The 22,025-nt window shown below is 40.7% G+C and overlaps 1 protein-coding gene across 1 annotated transcript in view; it reads right to left on the reverse strand.

Annotated features, from left to right (window-relative positions):
* APOO (apolipoprotein O) overlaps window positions 1-22,025 on the reverse strand; it is a 595,595-nt gene that overhangs the window by 60,409 nt on the left and 513,161 nt on the right. Inside the window, exon 8 of the mRNA XM_044072293.1 lies at window positions 20,023-20,104. Within this exon, the coding sequence (XP_043928228.1) occupies window positions 20,027-20,104 (78 nt within the window). The 3' untranslated portion in view covers window positions 20,023-20,026. The remainder of the gene's footprint in view (window positions 1-20,022; window positions 20,105-22,025) is intronic.

Here is a 22,025-nt window from a genome sequence, read left to right on the forward strand (position 1 = left end):
GGAAGAGAGGATGCAAAGTTTGTAAAGCTAGAAGCAGAGCCCTCATTTCTCTGTTATTGATGTGCTCCCCTTCTGAGATGGAGACCTAAACAAAAAAGACAGAGGTCGTGGCTATATTTATGTGGAATCTGCCTTCCACACCTACACTTGCCCTTCCTGGATGACAAGAACAAAAACAGACCGCAGTAACAAGAAAATAAATCCCCGACGAAGCACTTATCTGAAGCTGGTGGTGATGCACAAAAAACTCAACTGCAGATCATACGTAGGACTCAACCTTCCTAATGGCAGCAGAAAAGTCCTGAAGATGGTACATGCTGACATCCTTTTATGGTTGATATTGTCAAAGCAGACATGTGACATCCCATGTACTGGCAGTAGCTAAAAGCATTTGTATACTTGACGGATGTCGGGTCATAGGGTGGAATACAACCCATATGTAAAGAATACTGCAACACTGAATAGAAGGACATCTTTGAGATCTTGGAGTTAGCATATATAATTAGCAGGAGGTGTGGGGGTACAAGGGAGGCTTGCTGCCCTACAAAAAATTGCTCTTTTCTTTTCTTTTCTTTTTTAAGAGTTTTTTTTTTATTTTGCATGAGGTGAGATTGTTGGTTGGGATATATATAGTAGCGTGTCAACATTATGAATGTCAATATTTATTAAATATACATATGTGTCTAGTGACATTAGTCTGAACTACCTAAGGTTGACTCAAAAATAATCGGCAAAAAAAGTCTAAACCTCAAAGGCCAACAAAACTAAACACATCAAAAAACAATGTTTTTGAAAGGGAGTAAGCCCCTCCTGTGCCTCCACAACTCCTGCTAATTAAGTATATCAACTCTGATGTTGCATTACAGTGGTTAGGGGCATATACCCCTCGGTGGTGTAATATCAATTCTGTTGATATTACCTGTTTTAGACCTTTTTTTCCCAACTACTTTCATGTCATCTTTAGGCAGTTTACACTAATGTCTGTAGATCCATATACGTCTCTCTCTCTCTCTGTATATATATATATATATATATATATATATATATATATATATATATATAGACTCACACACACACATGCGTGCACATTGACCTAACCACTAAGGCAATAGATACACACACCTACTCACCATGCTTGCCTTATCAAACTGTAAAGATGGAACAGGGATGCTTTCTTACTCTAGTTGGATCTATTAGAGAACAATATACAAGCTCTGTCTAAAAAAATCCTCCCATTTGATTAAATAAATCACATGAAGTAATACTTTTTTTCAATTTTAAGCAGGTTTCAGCACAAGCTTGTGGCCTTGTGTGCTATCCTAAGACTATGGTCTGTCCACCAAAGGTACCAGAATGACCCCCTGATGTTATAATATAGTTTCCTACACCATTATGGAATATTGCTTTGCAGGACTCTTACAGTCAAGGGATAGCTGAAATAAAACAGTGACTGAATTACATGGAGCTATGTTGCATTCAGCTTGGTGAAACAGTGCTTAAGGGCTACTCTTATCCAACTAAAACCCCAGAGTCTTAATGACCATAGGGAACAGAAAAACAGGTAGAGTTAATTAAGGTACTGAGATCATGGAAGTGAATGTTGGTAGTACTGAAAAATGGCTTCATACCCATGTTTTTTGAGTCATTAAAATATTAGTACCCTCCTAAAAAACTGAACTGGGACAGGTGAGTTTATGTTTTTATAGGGCTTCTGTTGCTCCTTTTGACAAACTGCCACCTTATCCTTCTTTTCACTTGTAGACAAGGACTTCCTTATCTCAAACTCCTATACAAGGTGAAGATAAGGAAAAAATATCTTGTGGGAGTCCACGGAGCAAACACCAGCCACAATCACACAAAATAGCCCCATTAATGTTTTACATGAAGTTCTCTTACTAAAGCAGCAAACTGTTGATCCAACAAGATATTGCACTGATCAGGATGTACCACTTAAAAAAACAGGAACTGAAGAAAGCACCAAGCAATTCCTACTTTATACACAAGCCTTGCACAACAACCCTGGTTCCGTGAAATTCCACACCACTGTGAGAACAAACAGCACTGGTCTTCACATGAACAAAATCATTACTTACAAAATTTCTCATCATCAGGCAGGAAAGACAAAACATAAAGTGAGTAAACTCAAAAATGTTTTAATTCATTGAAACACTGAACTTCCCTGCAGAAGTCTCACTATTTACCAGTCACTGCATGGTAATGATGCAGGTCAAAAGCAACCAACAAATTAATTAATTACTGGAAAATGCAGTCAGGAAACTCATGTCACTGAGATAGTGAGAAGTACTAATATAAGACATTCATGTAGTCCTGCCTCACTGCAGCACTGATGTTGGCTCAGGCAGGAGACAAAAGACTTTGGAAGAAGTAACTGGAAACACAATTTTACTGTTGCTCTGAAGCCCATAAAAATGAATCTGCAGTATGATTATTTATAACGTTGTGTTCATTACATGAATATTAGTCACACCTTCAAGCATACGTGTTCTCAAATTACCATTCTTCTCTTTAAGTATCGACTATCATGCCATAGTTATATGCCCACTAACCATTATAGCAGGAAAAATAGTCTACAATAAAACAGTAGACTACAGTGACAAATATGATACTCTTACTGATAAACAACATGTTTCTTTCAAACACAGCACCAGTATGGTCACGTAAACATTAACTGACCCAAATACACACAGATGCGGAGCAAAAAACCATAACAGGATCTGTTGTTCTAAAGCATATATTTCACAATCTTGATCACAATTTTCAAATTCAGAATGATCACATACATGTTTCTCAATATTCTGCTATGGTTTACAAACTAACAGAACATCTCAAATTGCAACAAACAATATGTCATAAGATACTGTTCTTTTAGGAGGTGTTCCCCACAATTCAGTGCTAGGTCCTTTACTTTTTTCTTCAGTTGTCAACAACCTTCTTTGAAACAAACTTGAAACCTATTGTACTGTATGTATATGTGCATATATATATATATATATATATATATATATATATATATATATATATATATAAAAAAGTATATATATATATATATACACATACACACACACACACACACACACACACACACACACACACACACACACACACACACACACACACACAGTCATTACTAAATACTAGTTTCAGAGAAAGAGACCACCCCACCCCCAGGGAGAATTAGACACTGAGCTCTTCTCCGAGCTTAAAATCAAAAAGCTGAGAATACACCCCTGGATCCTTCCCTGCATCTTCCATTTCAGATTCGGAATCTTGAAACTCTTCAGGAAAAGAGAAATCCCTCTCTCTTTTACCACAAACTACTTTACAAGAAGGATCAATACCTCAAATAAAACCCTGAGCCAGACCCAGTAAACTACTCCTATCCAAGAAAATTTGAGGAAGAGTAGATACATGCTTGGTTTTCTGTTTCTTTTTGACAGGAAAAATGGGCCACCCATGTTACTAATGGCAGCAGCTCTTCCTCCAAGGAAAGGGCACAGAACTAAGATGCAGCAGAGAAACTGTCCCTGTTCCCTCTCTCAGGACTGACAAGAGTGGCTATCCCTTGTCCATTGAGGGGACCCCAACAGCTGCAGAGGACGTGGCTAACCCTGGTCCACACTGGCTGTAAGTGCTACACCAAAGATGACTGGTTTGAGACACAACAAATGGCCTGCCTGCGGCTCAGGCAAATTGCTAGCCTGATGTTAAGGCAAAGGCTGTATGCTTAACTTTTTCTCTTTTTGGCTGGAAGAAGGACCAACCATGGGATGGGTAGTCTGTTCCATGGTCAAGCCGACAATGGTGCCTCTTTCTCAGAAAAGACAAGCAGCAATTGCCAGTAAACACCACTAGTCTACAAAAGCTACTTTTCAGACAAAAAAACACAGTAAAAGCACTTTAAAACACTATGTCAGCACCACAAAAGAAAATTTAAACACAATTTCTCCACAGAAAAAACATTTTCAGCTAGTTTACACTACTTTAAAACTGACAAGAAAATATAAGTGCTCCATTTAAAAGTTCATTATCGTCTTGAGACAGTCTGTTAAAACAGAAAACACCTAGTGTTAAAACAACTTTCCTGAACAGGAACGTAATAAAATATACACAAAATTAAGAAAATGGAAGTTTTTTTTCCCAAAGGGAACTTAACTGTCCAGCAAAGGAAAGCAAAAGCCGGCTATCGATTCTCAAAAGCCTCAGAGGAGTGTACTCTTCGGCGGCAGTAAAGCTCTGAAGGGCTTTGTGCCCAAACTTGTCTTTTAGTCAGCTCAGGTCAAGCTGCTTGACAGTTTGGGAGCGTGGAACATCTCAATAATCAAAGACTTCAAACTTACAAACTTCCTACAATGAAGCCTCTTAAGTTCAAATATAACTGTATCCTCATCATGTAGAGATGGCCAATAGATATACAAATAAATTCTGCGCTTACCCAGAAAACAGCATAAACCTGTCTGTCCCTACCAAAACTTCACAAAAAGGAAAAGGAAACAGCAAACCAACCTGGTGGTCCACATGCACAAGTAAACAATACAATACAATACAAAAAAAAGCTCATTCAAATATATAGCAAAACTAAAAATCCACAAATCAAGGTTAACATCAACGGGTACTGAAAAAACATAATCAGGAAAACTAAGGCTTCCCATAAACTTAGGCTACCACTGAAAGGCTAAGGATAATTAAAAATCCTTCTTTATCTGTCAGGAAGTTAAAAAATAAAAGCCAATATTGCTCTAAACTCATTTGAAATGGCACTGCCTATTCTGATCCAGTGAATGTACAGGCAAACAAATTCAGTGCTAACTTCTGCCCAGAGACATCTATACCAAACTCACATATACATAAGACCTAAAACCTCCTATCATCACAAAACAACACTTGTTAAAAGTACTTTTCAAAAAAGAAAATGCAAATTCTGTGGAACCTGTTAACATACCAGACTTCCTACTGAGGAGCGCTAAACGTGTTGGTGGACCTGCCCCTAAAATTATTCAACCTGAGCTTATCCACAAACGTTGTCTCTACCACTGGGCTCAAAGCAGTCGTGATGCCTCTTCAAAAATGCAGCCTCAATCTGGACCCTAGGAATTAGAGATCCATCAGCCTGATCAGCGTACTCTACAAGGCCATGGAGCAGGTAGCAAACCTAATAAATGATGATATAAAAAATCTTATAAGACTTGGCCTCCGGCAGTTTGGCTTTGTTAAGGGTAGATACCATCTAGTATTTTTTTTTTTTTTTTTGAGAGGGTAATCCAAGCTACAGACCAGTGATGACAAACGTTTTGGGTTCGGCGTGTCAAAAATTCAGAAAATGTCTAACTTGGCTTTGTTGGTGTGTTGCCCCCACCCCCAACAAAAATAAATAAATAAATAAAAATAAAAATAAATAAAACAGCATAGCTCTCAATACATCAGAGATAAATCTCAACAATAAGGGACAAATCTAGAAATAAGAGACATGGACAGTTTTAAACTACTAGCATTATTAATTTCAGACACTGACAGAAAAAAATGAATGCAAAGTAATATACATTATCTGAAGTAAATAAGTTTAAAAAGTCACCAGTTTTAGGAAGGATTAAGAGGGACAGTTGAGAGGAATGTAGAACAGCACACGCTTAGAAATGGAGATTACCTGCCCTTTGCAGAAGTGTAACCATGAAGACAAAATGATGTCAACACTGCCCTTTACAGACTGTATTGAGACAGCACACCGAAATAGTCCTTGAGGTTAACAACTTCCTTACCTCTGCAGCAGTGTTGTTGAAATGGCACAAGATAATTCAGTGCACTTCACACCAGCAACAAATGCAAAAGCAGTTTCTTTTGTAACTCGGGTGTTGGTGAACGCTGGCATGTCGCCCAAAATGCCATGGGGTGTCACAGGTTTGCCATCACTGCCAGAAACGAGAGCCATGTGGAAGAAAGATACCCAGACAGTTCCAATAGTAGTAGGAGCAACTGGTCTTATAAAAAAGAATTTACAATGGTATTTAGATATGTTACCAATTCATGTAACACCGTACGAATTGCAGAAGGAGTCATTAGTGGACACATTGCGGGTGCTGCGAAGAGCACTTTTGACTGACATCAAAGAGTGAAACAATGCTAATTTCATGAACTTTAATCATACTTTGACTTAGGAATGGGGTCCATTCACGTCATGGTATTACAAACCCAAATGACTTGGGGAAATTAAAAACAGGAGAGACCATAGACAGTAGTCATGATGTCCATACAGCATAACTGTGACCTTGTCAAAGCATTTGCTACTATACCATATGCCAACATCATCAACAATCTAAATGCACTCCAAATTGATCATAATGTAGTTAGATGTATAGCAAATTGGCCAAAGGAGAGAAAATACACTAAAATGGCAGCAGGCATGGTCTCACAGAGCATGAAATTATCCAGTAGGTATCACAAGGTTCAGTGTAGGGCCCTTTACTATTAGACATGTACTTCTGTGACCTCCAAACCAAAAATCAGGAACTCTGGTTAACCAATTTTGCCAGTGACTGCAAAGTGGTACTATACCTGAATCTCCTTCTGATAAGCAGAAGCTACAAAGTGAACTTACACATGCTAATAGCTTGTGTGCTGAAAAATGGGCTAAAGCAAAAAAATGCAATATTGCTGCATCTGGTAAGCCATCCATTCAGCTTACAGTATATAAAACACTACATTCCAAAATAAAGATGTTATAAGAGACCTTGGAACATGAGCAGATTAACTCCCTCTCCTTTACCAACATGTTGCACAAGTGGTCAGGAAATCCTATCTGCCAGAGCTCATCACAAAGAGTATTTCTTCTATGTCCAAAGAAGTCCTGACACCTTCACATTCTGCATTGATCCATCCTATTATAGTATACAGTGCCCATTTTGGGATGTATCTTGCTAAACATATCAAGCAGTCAGACAGACCCCAAAGATATTTTGACAACAAAGATCATGGAACTAAAGGACCTGATTTATCAAGAGAGGCTGAAAGCCTTGTCTTTGTATTCAGTGCCACATACATTTCTTAGGGGCCATCTGTGTATTGCTTTCCAGGACATTAGGGATCTGGTAGTCCAAAACCTCTTATTTCTCCACAAATCAAATAGTCCTGTGAACAACAGAACTAGGGATCTGAACCTGTATTAACAAAGCAAGGGAGACAGGCAGATTTGTGATGCAGAAAATATCCCTACTCTGAAATAAGTATCCTCTCCAGATCAAGCAATGTTGCACACCATCTTCCTTTAAGAAGGAATTAGACAATTGGATGGGTATTCAAATTCACTCTGGGTATGACTAGCTTATCACTCCTTGAAAAAAGAGGCAAGGTCTAAGGGTGGTTACTGGCATGATGTAAAAGGCCACATGGGCCCAAATGCCTAGTACTTTCTATGATTCTGATAATGAGGAGCATAAATGTATTTATTTCTGAACACATTTACTGTAGGGGTGTAATCGCCAAGGAGTTTTAAGTAGGTAGTGAATGATTTGCTAGTTGTATAAATAACTCACCAAAGGTATTTATGCCATCATTATGGAATGCTAGTACATGTGGGCGTACAGCAACTGTCAAGAAGGAACTTCTTTGGGTTATTAGCTATAATTAGTGTCAGTGCAATGCTATCTATTGTACTGCATATAGCTAATAAAAATAAATGGTCAAGTGTAAATGTGAACCATTTTACTGTAATAAATATGGACACATATTATACAAGGATGTTGTATAAAATGAGTGGAAATATTTTGTTCAAAAAACAGATCATTTGCTAATTAACTGGCAGAATTCACACGAAATGAGTTGCTGAAGAAGCTGATAAGTTGTACAAATAGGTTGTGGTAGGTATAGGTGGGGTTTGGAGACTAAAAATGATGGCATGGTTTGGGTGACTGGGGATCATAGTGGAAAAGGAGCAAAATGGGCAGCCAATGACAAAAAGTGCAGGGGAATCAGGCTGGGAATGCAAATCAAACCTTTTACATGCCCCTTGCTAGTCATATGCTCATAGGTGTGTACTAGGCTAAACAACCAGTGGGCCCTTTTTAAGCCTAGCCATGCACCCCAAATCTCTCACAAGTTATAGTACCCTTAGTAAGTGTAAGGAGGGGCCTGGGAGATAAAAGATTTACAGGCTGTCTGTGCGCATTAGCGATACAGTTGCCAAAATCAGACCTTGTACCTTATTTATGTGAGGTAAAAAGCTTAACCATCATGCCAATCCCAAGTAAAACTTTGTGTTTTTAAAGCAGTTCAAGCAGTTATGAGTATCATATACCTCTGAACCTCTAAGTGCATGAAATCTGGGAAAAGGCAAAATAATGGGGGCACAACGGCCCCAAATCAGGGAAAAACTTTAAATCGATTGTAAACTTATACAGTTGCTAGAATGGCGGGTGTTACATCAGCATGCATTTTCTGAAGGATATAAAATCTGAAACTCAAATGTAAGCCATTATTTGTGGACTTCAATCCTCAATGATTTGCCTAAAAACCACAAATTTTGCAAGGGACAGACCAAAAATATGAGGTAAAAATCTGGATGTTCTGTGAAACTCTGGACAGTTGAGAGGTTTTACTGCCCGTAAAATTGCAGCTAGAAAATTACATATGGTTGGAATTAGAGTGACTGTCGAGTTGGAAAGAGATGGGCACCTGGGGGGGATGAAAAACAGTAAGAGATGTGCTACTGAAATAACTAAGCCAAAGGTCACCAAATGGTTGGCTACAGCAAATGACTTCACATATTATATATATTTTTGGTCAAATTTCTTTTCTTTAAAATTTTCAATGTGTAACAAAAGAAAAATAATCAATAAAATAAAATACAATTACTAAAACACAATCAACTGGTCAACCAAGTAGCTAAAATACACAAAGAAAACTTAGACTTGTTAACAGAAATAATTAAATAATGTGCAGAGTACTTAAAGCACAAAGTAACAAAAGTGCCTCAAATACAGTAATTTGATACAACATAAAAATTGATATCCAATTTGGGCAGAACTATGTTAATTTGATGTAAAATTCCCCATGATGCTTTACAGTCCAAAATGTATACAACATAAAAATCCATGCCCAAGTTAGAATATGTTCATGACAATTAGATATAAACTTCTTCAAGATGCACTCTAGTTTGAAATTTTTCTTGGAATTTTGCAGCCAACCTGTGACCACTTAAATACTTATACAGGATAAAAATTAGTCTGAGGAAATATCTTGCGGATTAGTTCATTGAGTTGTTAAATAAAAGTTTATTAAAGTAGATAACCCACCTCCCAGCAAGAGGTTCTTTGGTTTGGTTCTCAGCCATGCTGTCTTCTGTGCAGAGTCTGTTGAGTCTTCATGTCTTCTTTGTATTCTTGACGATTTTTCCTGAGTGCTCCAGCTTCCTACCACATTACAAAGACACACCATAAGGTGGATTTGGGACTCTTAACTGCGCGTGTGTGTGTCTGTTGTAGAAAAAAGACTGGCAACCTACTTCCATTTCTCCCTTTGCATTGAAAACTGTAGGTAGTGGTCACGGTCTGTGGGGTCACTTTAGGAGTTGGACATGACTTGTAACACAGTGAGGTGGTCCTACCAACAATAATGCATTTATCTTTACTTGTAAGTCCAGACCCAAAGAGATACTGCTACAAGAGCAAATTGTGCACTAATAGTATTAATTAGCATAAAATTACAGAATAAGTATGAAAAAAAATTCCTCTTATGATTATCTGAAAACATCTAAGGTTCCAAGATGGAAATTATAGCACAGTCCAAGAAATACAAAACTATAATAAACATGATTATATTTAATTGCAATATTAAGGTCAAACTTACAATAGCTGTAAAAGGAAAACACCTGCCTGAAAAACTTGAGCGGCATAAAGCCAGCCTGATGGACTAACAAAGAATAAGCTCAAACCCACTACAGCAATACTGAACCTGCTCTGGACCCATTCCTGGCCTACATCATATCTCCCACGTCCAAAGGTGCTTTGAAACAGAAGTAAAAAGAAGTTATGTCCTTACCATAACATTCCATGTGGAGTGTTCATCTCGCCTTGGTTATTACACATGGGTTCGGAGCCGATCCTCGGCTCCGTGCCGGCCGACTGCAAGCTCTGCATCGAGAAGAAGCTCGAGGACATCTAATACCCACAATCCCCCTCTGCCTTTACCTCAGATCTAGTTTGCAAGCAAACCAGACATAAAGCACGCACACATGCCAAACTATATACATAAAAGTACATATATACAAACATACCAAGGGTATGATAGTAACACTAATACTGCAACAGCAGAAGGAGAATACTCCAGACCAGGCACCAAATCGAACGTTCTTCCTAAGGGTGGGAGTGTAATAACCAAAGCGAGATGAACACTCCACATGGAACGTTATGGTAAGGACATAACTTCTTTATGTGAGAGTGTTCAATCTCGCCTTTGTTCTTACACATGGGTAGCGTCCCTAGCTCCATGATCCTGAGGAACTCAAGGGAGAACGTTCTTGAGCACAGTGGAACCAAAGGTTGCCCTATCCCTAGAAACCCTGTCCACTTTGTAATGAGAGATAAATGTATGTGGTTTAGCCCAAGTAGCAGCCGCACAAATAGTGTCTAGTGGTAAGCGAGCTGCGTGAGCCAAAGATGTAGAAACTGATCTGGTGGAATGTCCTTTGGGTTTTGCTGATAATGTTTGATCAGAGGTGTCATAAACATATGTGATACAGTCAGTTAGCCATTTAGAAAGAGTTCGTTTCGTAACTGCAAGACCTTTTCTGCTGTCAGCAAAGGCTAGAAATAGTTGATCAGATTTCCTGTGATCTTTTGTTCTATCCAAATAAAATCTGAGTTGTCTATGGACGTCCAGTTTGTGCAACATATACTCCAATTTATTAGAGTGGTTCTTAAAGAAGGTGGGTAATTCAATGGACTGATTAATATTACTAGAAGAACAAACTTTGGGGAGAAAGGATGGATTAGTGCATAGGGATACTCTGTCAGAATGAAATATTAAATAAGGATGTTTGACAGAAAGGGCCTGAAGCTCAGACACTCGTCTAGCAGATGTAATGGCCACTAGAAATAAAGTTTTCCATGACAAAAATTTCAATGTGCAACTTGAGGCTGGTTCAAAGGGTGGCAACATCAATTTAGAGAGCAACAGGTTCAAATTCCATGGTGATGTAGGACTTCTGACTGGTGGTGTGATATGAAAAGAACCTTTTAAAAAGGCTTTACAAAGTTTGTGAGCCATAATAGGCGCACCACATTCCTCTACATGATAGTTAGAAATGGCAGCTAACTGTACTCTTAAAGTAGCCGGGGAAGCTCCTTCATGAAATAGTTCAGTCAAGAACTCTAAAACCTTGCTTAGCGGAGCTATAACAGGGTCCAAATGATGTGACTCTGCCCAAAAGACAAAACGTTTCCACTTACTGGTGTAAGTCTTTGTAGTGGAAACTTTATGAGAAGCTACTAAAATATCTTGAACCGCCGATGTAAGGGGAACCGACCTGGCTAGAAAGGGAAGCGGAGCAGCCAAGCTGCTAGATGGAGAGATTCTAGAGATGGGTGAGGAACTCCTGACGAGTGAGTCAGTAGATCTGGCTCTGGGTCCAGCATCCAAGGTCCCCGAATGCGGTGATGCAATAGAAAGGGGAACCAAATTTGACGAGGCCAGAACGGAGCAATGAGAATAATAGTCCTCTGAAGGTTGTTGGCTTTCTGTAGAAACTTTGCAATCAGGGAAATGGAGGAAAAGCATATAGGAGACCCGGGGCCAATCGTGCACCAGCGTCCCTGGGGACTTCCCTGGAGGGGTAATAGGGCAAAGTAGCTCCTGCATTTGGCGTTCATTGGAGACGCAAACAGATCGCAGGTAGGCTGGCCCCATTTGCGAAAAATCCTTCTCGCAACTGACTGTTTGAGGGACCACTCGTGAGGCAATAGTATTGCCCTGCTCAGCCTGTCGGCTATGACGTTGGATGACCCCGGGATGTGCGTTGCGATCAGAAAGCGACCGTGGACTCTGCCCATTGCCAAATTCTCATGGCCTCTCTGCATAGTTGGTAAGACCTGGTTCCCCCTTGCTTGTTTATGTACCAGACTACGGACATGTTGTCTGTCTGAACTGCAATGGTCCCTGGAGGAAGAAGGGGAGCAAAGTGTTGCAACACCAAAAACACTGCCCTCAACTCCAGAACATTGATATGCAGATTGTACTCCAGATTGGTCCATTCGCCTTGGACTGTCTGTCCCTGAAAGATGCCCCCCCACCCTATCAGGGAAGCATCCGTGGTTATCGTCGCTGACGGTGCGGGTAGCACAAATGGTCTTCCGCTGGATAGGTTGCAAGTCTGTAACCACCACATTAGGTGTGATTTGCATGTTTTCGTTATCAATATTTCGTGAGTCAGTGGAAGTTGTTGGAATGACCATTGTGCAAACAGAAGCCATTGTAGCACTCTCATGTGCAGTCTTCCCAATGGTATCGCAATAAGAGAAGCTGCCATGAGACCCAAGACTTTCAGAACAATTTTTGCCGGTGACTTTCTGGATGATAGCAGAAGGGAAATGTTGATTTGAAGTGCTACTATTCTTTCTGTAGGAAGTTTTAGAACTAAATGGTGCGTATCTAATTCCGCTCCTATGAATAAGATATGCTGTGATGGCTGTAGCAAGGATTTTTCGAAATTTACTGAAATTCCAAGGTGTGTACAAAGTTGTAGGGTGTAATCCCTGGCTTGTATCAGTTGACGCCTGGTGGTGGCAGACAGGAGCCAGTCGTCCAGATACGGAAACACCTGGAATCCTAGGCGCCTCAGATGAGACGCTACCACTGCCATGCATTTGGTGAAGACCCTGGGGCTGTAGTCAGACCAAAGGGCAGGGCTCGAAACTGATAGTGACTGGCTCCCAGCCGGAAGCGCAAATGATCCCTGGACGCCCTGGCCATTTTGATGTGGTAGTATGCGTCCTTCAGATCTATAGAGCACATCCAGTCGTCCTTCCGTAAGAATGGAAGGACCGATTGAAGCGTGACCATTCGAACTTTTCCTTCTTGACAAAGGTGTTGAGATGGCTTAGGTCCAGAATCGGCCTCCAGTCCCCTGTTTTCTTTGGAACTAAAAGAACCTTGAGTAAGTTCGAATCCTATTTGGTCCGCTGGGACTGGTTGGATGACTCTTTTTCTAGCAGCTTTGAAATTTCTGTAGCTGCTGGGTCTCGCAGATGGGGTGGTACATCTGGGAGTTTTCTTTGGAATGGGTGTGGATAGAAATGGGATTTTGTAACCTCTGGTAACAACGCTTTTACCCAATTGTCTGAAGAAAGGTTTTGCCAGGCCTGAGGGTATAAAGCTAGCGACCCCGACTGCCTCCAGAGCAGGACAGTCGGGCCTCCTCTCAGGAGTGCTGAAAAGGTTTGCCAGGGAGGTTATCCCTGTCACCTTGGTTTTGCGGACCCCCTCTGCCGCCAGGGCGGCGTCTTCCACCTCTTCCCCCCCCTCTGCCTCTAGAGGGGGCATCACCCTGTGTGTTTGGGAAAGATCCTTGGGGTTTTCGAAACCACATTTTCCCACCACGTTGCCCTTTGGGGTACGGTCTGGAAGGGGTGGAAAAACGGACTCCAACAGCAGACAGAGTCTTTCCCTCCTGCTCACACCGGGTAAGGGTCTCCATTACTTTAGGGCCAAAAAGTATGGCTCCATCAAATGGGGCGTTAGTAAAGGAAGACTTGAAGGCTTCCGCAAACGAACATAAGCGCATCCAGGATTGCCTACGAAGAGCAATCGCTGAAGCCGCTGCCCTACTCGATCCTTCGGCTGCGTAGGATATCAGCCTCATGGACGAGTTTACAATGGATGTAAGGGTGTTGAGATGTGCTGTAACTTTCTTTGAAACAGCAGCATCTGTAGTACCCTGGAGGGTATCTCCCAACTCTTTGACTAGATCCCTCTGTAAACGTGTAAAATGAGTCAAATAGTTCAGGGAACGCATAGAGAAAGCCGCTGAACTGAAAATGCGCTTCCCGTATCTGTCCATGGTCCTAGAATCTTTGTTAGGCAGATGGACAGATGAGGAAGACTCCGACATCTCCTTTTTCGTGGCCGCTGCCACCACCATGGCGTCTACTGGAACTCCTTTGGTGAGGTAAGCCTTGTCCTGTGGTGCCGTAATGTACTTATTTGGCTTCCTAGGGACTGGTTCCACCGTGTCAGGTGTCTCCCACGCCCTTCGAGCAATCAACTCCATTAACTCATCGAAAGGCGGAGTGACCCAGGAGGAGGAAGGGCGAGCACCAAATGCCTTCAGCAAAACTGACTCATCCTCAGAAGGGGGGAGGGATTGCCAGTCACCTCTCTGTTTTAGGATCTCCAAGATGTCAGAAAAAGAGACATCTTCTGAAGGTGACTTAGGGACCCTTCTGACTCATCTAAGTCAGTATCAGATGTCAAGGATTCTTGTGGAGAATCCAAGTGTCTCCTCTTACACAATCTTTTCCTCGGGACTTCTTCGTGGGAGCATCCGAAGAAGCCTCCGAGGAAGAGGGGCACCCTCCAGGGGTGGCTGAGACACTGGTGCCCGACGCTTGGATGTGGCCGTGGGTGCAGAGGAGGATAACGGTCCTTTGTGGGGAGGAGAAGCTGTTCCTGCTGATGTGGTTGTCTGGGTAGACAACACCTTCCTCATGAGGTCGAAGGCCCCCGGGTCCCGAGTCGAGGTATCTCCCGGTTCAAGAAATGGGAAGAATCCCGAAACAGGAACCGAAGGCACCGACCCGAGGACGGAACCGAGTCGATCCGCCGAGGCTCCGAGGAGCGTCGGAATCAAACATCGGTCCGACTCTCGGTCCCGGAACCAAGGATGGATCTTCGGCCCCGAGACTCCAGTACCGGATCGGATGGAGTCGAGGTGAACGGTGCTGACCGAGAAAAAGACGGTTCTGGCACCGAGGGCTCCACAATCATCAGTTCAGCTTCTTCCGGCTCCGAAGACTGGACAGGTCTCGGAGGAGGAACAGATGGAGATAGTGGCAAACCTTCAAGTCTCGACATCAACTGAGAGGAGACCGAGATAAGCTTGGATAGGGCCGTATGCTCCATCAATTTCTGCACCACACGGTCCACATCGGTGTCGGAAAGGGCTCTGGAAGAACGAGTCGAAGGGATCGAAGACGGAGCCGACCTCAACAGAGTCGGTCGAGGGAGCTCCGTCACCGGTTCCAAGACTCGAGGCTCGGAAACTGCCAACAGTTGAACACTCGGCCCCGAAGTCTGTGGAACCGGTGATCTAACTTTACCCGAAGAGCTCGGAGCCGATGACTTGGGCTCCGACGTCTTCGATTCCCTCGAGGATTTGGATGCCTGGTCTGAAGCATCCAGAGCCTCCTGGAAAGAGGGTTTCAACAAACCTCTGTCCATCAGTTTCCTGTGCCTATCTGTCATGACCCTCCCACTAAAAGAGTGACAAATAGAACAGTCCTCTTGTAAGTGGAGAGGGCCAAGGCAGTAGACACAGGAACTGTGGTTGTCTGTGACCGACATCTTTTGGCCACACTGGCAACGTTTGAATCCAGATTTCATTTTCTCAGACATATTGAAGTAAGAGAAAAAAGTAAAGTCCAGTAACAGTCAATCCAGAGAAAAAAAGGGTCAAATCCGGTAGATATGTCAGTCCGTTTGTCAATCCAAGTAGGGGTGGTAGGCCCCGAAAAACTCTATACCAGTTATATAGTTAAACTAAGTTAACGGTACCGAGAATTTCTCTCTCTACACACACACCATACACTAACTACAATAACTAGTGTTCTTAAACAAGTTCTCTTGAAAATTTAACAAAAAGAAAGTTAAATCTTATCTGAAAACCCTCGAGCTAGCCTCCAGCGATGCGAATGCAGCAGCGGCAAACTAGATCTGAGGTAAAGGCAGAGGGGGATTGTGGGTATTAGATGTCCTCGAGCTTCTTCTCGATGCAGAGCTTGCAGTCGGCCGGCACGGAGCCGAGGATCGGCTCCGAACCCATGTGTAAGAACAAAGGCGAGATTGAACACTCTCACATTACATACATAATAGAATGCAAAACTGTGACTAATACCAATAACCTACCTAAGCTATTACTCACACTCAATGGCTCTTCAAAGAAGACATCAAACTGAAACACGATGCTTGCTCTGATCCCAAAGACAAAAGTACAAGAAGTTCATGAAAATTTAAATTCCTATATGAGGATAGTGGCAATAAGACCAGATATGAGGAAAACAACTGCAACATGAAAGATCTACAGTGGATATATAAAGTTTACACACCCTTGTTAAAATGCCAGGTTTTTGTGATATAAAAAATGAGACCACAATAAATCATTTCAAAACATTTCCCACCTTTAATGTGACCTATAACCTGTACAATTCAATTGAAAAACAAATCTGTTAGGGCGAAAATATAAAAAATAAAAAATATACAGTAAGCTGGTTGTATAAATATGCACACCCTTACACTAATAATTTGTTGAAGCACTGCATACAATAAATATAACCAATATGCTTGGGAAAGGCACTCTGCAATAGATCCCAATCAGGAGTTCCCAAAAAGAACACATGCCCCTGAATATGAGCACAGGAACAACAGAAAACAATGCTGCCAGGCTAGGGGTTAAGCAAAACAGGAAATCTCAATAGTTACCCACTGCATATGGCCCTTTGAATTTAAATATGCTGGTTCCAAGATTCTGGAGCATAAACACTAAATATACAGTGGAATTACTCCTGCTTCTACTTAATTTAGTCATTTCTGTGGACAGAGTAATTCTTCATACATCATTCTGAAATTCAGCATCCATTCTTTTACAAACATTTGACACACGTAAATAATGGTTCTTGATTTCATGAGATGAGAAGAAACCTTTATCTCAAATAAATATAATAAGTGACAATTGCCTTGATGACAATCTAGATTCAAACAGAATTGTAAATCTTTCCAACCAAAACTGCAAATGGGGTCTGAAAAATGTTTCCTACCTAGGTTGAAACTACTGTTTTTTGTGTTATTCTATTTGTAAGAAAATCTTAAAGCTTGGGTCCAACCCTTCTGTATCAGGCAGGAAAGTTTAGGTATATGGGTTGAATCTACTTCCTTTATGTCAAAAGACAGCAGAGCTTTAAAGGATCCTACATTGTCGAAATACATTTTGAAAAATCCCCTTCTAGTTAAAGGATCAAAATGTCACGCAATCATAATTTCCTCTGCAATTTTTATTTCCATCTTGGGAAAAAAAAAACCCCACCCCAATATATGTCATGATACATATAGCAATGATAAGAAGAAGCAGCCCAGTAATAACGTACAGTAGCCTTGGTTGTCTAGGGGGAATAACAGATTTAATATCTCTTGCATGTTGCACTTTTCCTTGAAAAAAATATAACACATTTTCTAGTGCTCTTCTCCATGGTTCTTTCCCAATGTAAACCCAAAGAAGACAACTCAATAATGTCAAGTCAAAGATGCCACACAAATATACCTCAGAGAGTAAGTACCTAAATTTTACAGAAAATAGAAATTAGACCCGATGGCAGAGTCCTCTAGAGATAAACTGTTACAGCAAGTTAATATGTAACTGCTCTGCATTTATCTCGGCCTGCACATCATTAGTTAAGAGAAATCTCAACTCAGTGTGCAGGCCAATGCAAGACTGCACAGGCTCAAGAAGTTATACTCAGAAACAGGAAAATGCTCATGGTGGTTATTCTTAACTAGAAGAAGAACAAATCTGAACAAGTTACAACTTTTCTTACATCAATGCTTAAAGTCTGATTATAAGGTAATCAAACTGTGACACTGCCAGCCCAGCTATCTGGAATTTTGTAAATAATCATATGTCATTTGTGAATATCAATATGATCATATGCTTGTCTTACAAATGTAAGAGAACTATATGTTGCGTATATTAAACTACCGGTACAGAAGTGTGTGTTCAACATGGTTTGTACAGTACTGAGTTTTAAGAGTGTAACCACAGCATACCCTACTGGAAAAGAACAGAACTGTGTATAAATTATACACCTATGCAAATGTATGTTTTAATAGTAGAAACTGGAACATATAGAGTTAACTTGCAAAACTTCAAGAAAATAAGTTGAAATTAAACTGTTTTATGATTGTGTTATCTCTCAGTTTCAATTTCATAGTAGACACAATGTCTAGAGCTAGAAGTTTTTGTATTGTCTTGAAACAGAAATAATTACTAAGTTTCAAATGTAAAAGCGTTTTATTTTTTATAACTTCTAAGTTCTGCAAATTTCTGAGATATGTACTTCTCACACAGAGATGCTAACATTCTGCTAGTATCTGTTTAGCCTGGGATCTGAAGTCAGGTGACAAAGAGTGATGTCATCCAAGCTAACCTAGCAGTAATGTTTACTATTAATTTAAGAACTCTCTCAAAGAGAGACTAGACATTTTGTATTTTGTCTTTGACCTTGAAACAGCCATCATCATCACCATCTACATTTGCCTTGTTAACAGTAAGTAACCAAGATACAGTAATCTCTCTTAGATATAGATAGGAATACAGTAAAGATTAGTTTAGATGTTTACTGTATTTATTTGAGACTGTCCTGCAATGTTGTTTTAAAATATTTCCTATGATTTTGAACTCTGAGGTTACTGTGTTTGTTATTGAGTATTGTTTTGTTCTTTTATTATTTAGCATTAAACATATTTAAACCTATCTTTGTGGTTGATATTTGTCAGATTTATTTTAGCTATTAGATTATTTGCATATGTAATTGGTGACACTGTACAGGCCACTCCTAAATAGCCTTGCAAGTCTTGGTCAGACTAACATTTGGAGTATTGGTAACATAACACAGTAGGATCAGACACCCTTTGTAAGGGCCTTATAGTAGCCAATAACTAAGGGTGGCTGGTGGCAGCCTATCTTATAGTTTGGGCAGAAGAGGGCATAGCTAGCAAACCAGTGCCAGCCTTTCCCAGGTGTGTGTGTGTTTCTATATCAATCAAATCTGAAAGTGCATGCATGTGTGTGTGTGTGTCAGTTACCTGGCCAGGGACACGAAGCACTGGGTGGACAGAGAGGTTGCTGAAGGTCTTAGCTTGGCCACTCAGCTGAGATCTTAACCCTATAGCTATGCCAGTGGGGAGTATTATTTGGGATCTGGAGAAACCAACCCCAGACTGACTGTGAGCTCTGTGTGCTCTTAAGGGAAATTGTGCTTTACTGTGTGTGTACTTGTAATCTTCCCGCTGTGTACATCCCTAACTGTTGCCAGTGGTGAGGATTGAGCCTCCTTGACTACTGGGCCAGTGCAAGGGCGTCACACAAGTCATTCAGTTAAACTAAGCCAAAAAGACATTTTGGCTCTGACTGGTAATGCAGGTACTTGAGGAAAACCTCTATAAATAGTATAAAGACAGAGGAAACCTGTTATTGGGCACTTCCTTTATACTTCATTTAGGAATGACAGATGAAGATCAGAACATCCAAAGATCAAGGCCCAAAGGACCTGAGATTTGAAATTTGCCTGGGCAGAAGTGGATGAAGCAACTGGTACAACTATCATCTTTTTGAACTCTTGCAGTCTGTGATACATAACAATCCTTCCCGCAGCTACCAATAGTGATAATATGTGCAGAAAAGGAATGGCTTCCTGGGTTAGTACAGCAGTCTTTTTTGTCATTCATTTTACCCCCTCCTGATCAATTCTCTAGTTTATTTTCTTTGAGTTAATTCCTGAATATAAGTCACGAGTGCCAAAGAATACATATCACTACACCAAAGGCCAGCTGATATGTTCAATATTTCCACCATAAAATTATGTGCATGCTGAGAAAACCTTGAAAATACTGTGTTATTGTATTACTTCACAGTATAGCACAAGTGTGGTGATGTCATTGAACTTTCTGTGCTTCAAAAAGTAGTGAATGAACACAAAGTGGATTCTGACTACAATGCAAGAGGAATCAAAGTTTAGGCGACAGGGTACTTACCTGTTTATTTAGATGCACCAGCAGGGTTCTCTGGCACTGCTGCTTCTGTTTCATCACCTGGCTTCTCAGAGACCTTTTCTGCCTTTAGAAGACATAAGAAAAAAAAACTTCAACATTTCTTCATCGCATGCATTAACTTCCTAAATACACAGCTGAAATAATCAAAATTATTCTCTATGCTTTCATTTCTTTCAGAAACTAGCTTCACAAACAAGGCATAGAAAAAAATGCACAAATTAAATTGAAATATTGGGCCAGATTGAAAAAAGATTTGATCACAGTGTAAGTCAGTAACTCCAGTGTAAGAGCTAACTATAAAGCAGGCTTACACCAGAGTAAGTCACTTACACAGAGAGTAAGTCTTTAACAATCGGGCCCAATAGATGTATGTCATGTCACTCCTCCTCTAATGAAGTTTAAGAAACTTCCTGGAAGTTTTGAATAACATTGCTGAAGACTACACTTGCCATAAATGTAGATGTTCGAGTGTATTCACTGCTGCAGTCATTACACTTGGGTTATCCTGCTGGCAGGCTACCCTCAGTGGCCTGAGTTCCAAAGTCTAGGTCCGGCGTTGGTTGCTGTCGCCTCTTCCCTGACATCAGTGCGCCAGGGGTATAAAAGATGCAGCCGACACCATTTTCTTCAGGTTTTCTTGCCGTGCGGTGCCCGAAGCGGAAGCAGTTCGCAAGTGCCGGTCGGCCGACTCCTGAGATTTTCATTTTTGAATTTCAGATCCGAAGTCTTCATTAAAAGCTAAGTACCCCATTGGGGAAAACTTTTTTCTTGCTCCAGACTGATGTCAGAAAAAGTTAATAATTGTATTTCTTGTGGGAAGCAAATATGTCATAAGGACTTTCAGGTTTGTGAGGTTGTTTTCAGACCTACTCAATTATACATTAAAGCGACTCCACCTACAAAGGCAAAGGCAAAAGCACCTTTAAAGACAAAGAAACAAGTACAACAGCCTCATGGTCAGGCCTCCATGCCCAAAAAACAGATGCTCAAAATGGCCGAAGACTTAATTACTTTGATCAGGGGTTCCCATCCCTCTCCTGATAAAAGGTCTAGGCAAGAGACAGAATATGAATCTTCAGATCAGGTTTCCATTTCTTCTGATTCCTCTTCTGATCAGGAATACTCTCTTCCTCCCTATGAGGATTCCGATGCTGAAGAATCTATCCCTTCAGCCTCTCCTCCTGGGAAAGCCAGAATGAGCAAACATAACCCTTCTTCAGTGGAGGCCCGGGGAGAAACACTATAAGAAATGAGAGTTGCAACAGAAATAACCTACAGAATACACAAGTCATATCCAGAACTATATATCCAGAGTCAATGATTGCTATGTACAATACTGATGTATAGCTTCTAGACTGTTACAGTAATAAAGACAGCATTACATTTTTATTTATTTTATTTTACATTTGTTGACTGGGCTAGTCTGACTGGATACATGTCCATTTTCAGCAAAGGCCCGAGGAGAAAAGCTCCACTATACACTAGTAAATAATAAAAACAAAAAATAGCACAATAAGATACAAATTATAAGCATGTAGAGAACTATTCCCATGTAGCATAGTAACAGTGCAAAAGCAATTTAGCAAAACTATAACATAGAGTGAGGATTTCTATTCCCAAATTCTTTGCAAGAGTAGGAATAGTACAATCAAAAAAAGAAAGAAAGTAGTAACTCACACAAGACTCTATTCAACTATTTACAGTATTAACAATTTTGATAAACGTTTTGTGCCAGGGCACTAGTTTTAAGAAGCAGATTTGTACAGCTGGGAGCAACATGTAGATTTAGATACAAGGTGAGATGACAGGTTGCAGTAATATAACAAGTATAAAGGTTGCAGTAATATGACAAGAATAAAGAGAAGTTGAATTTATAGGAAAATGTAATATCCATGTGGATGGTAGGTGAGCTACAGAGGAGGGGTAGTACTAGTGATAGGGACAAGTAGAAGAGTAATGGAGAGAGCTGAAAAGAGAGTTGGATG

Source organism: Protopterus annectens, chromosome 5.part0 (assembly GCF_019279795.1).
Source record: "Protopterus annectens isolate FY-2018-M chromosome 5.part0, PAN1.0, whole genome shotgun sequence".
In the NCBI taxonomy this organism is placed as follows: domain Eukaryota; kingdom Metazoa; phylum Chordata; order Ceratodontiformes; family Protopteridae; genus Protopterus; species Protopterus annectens.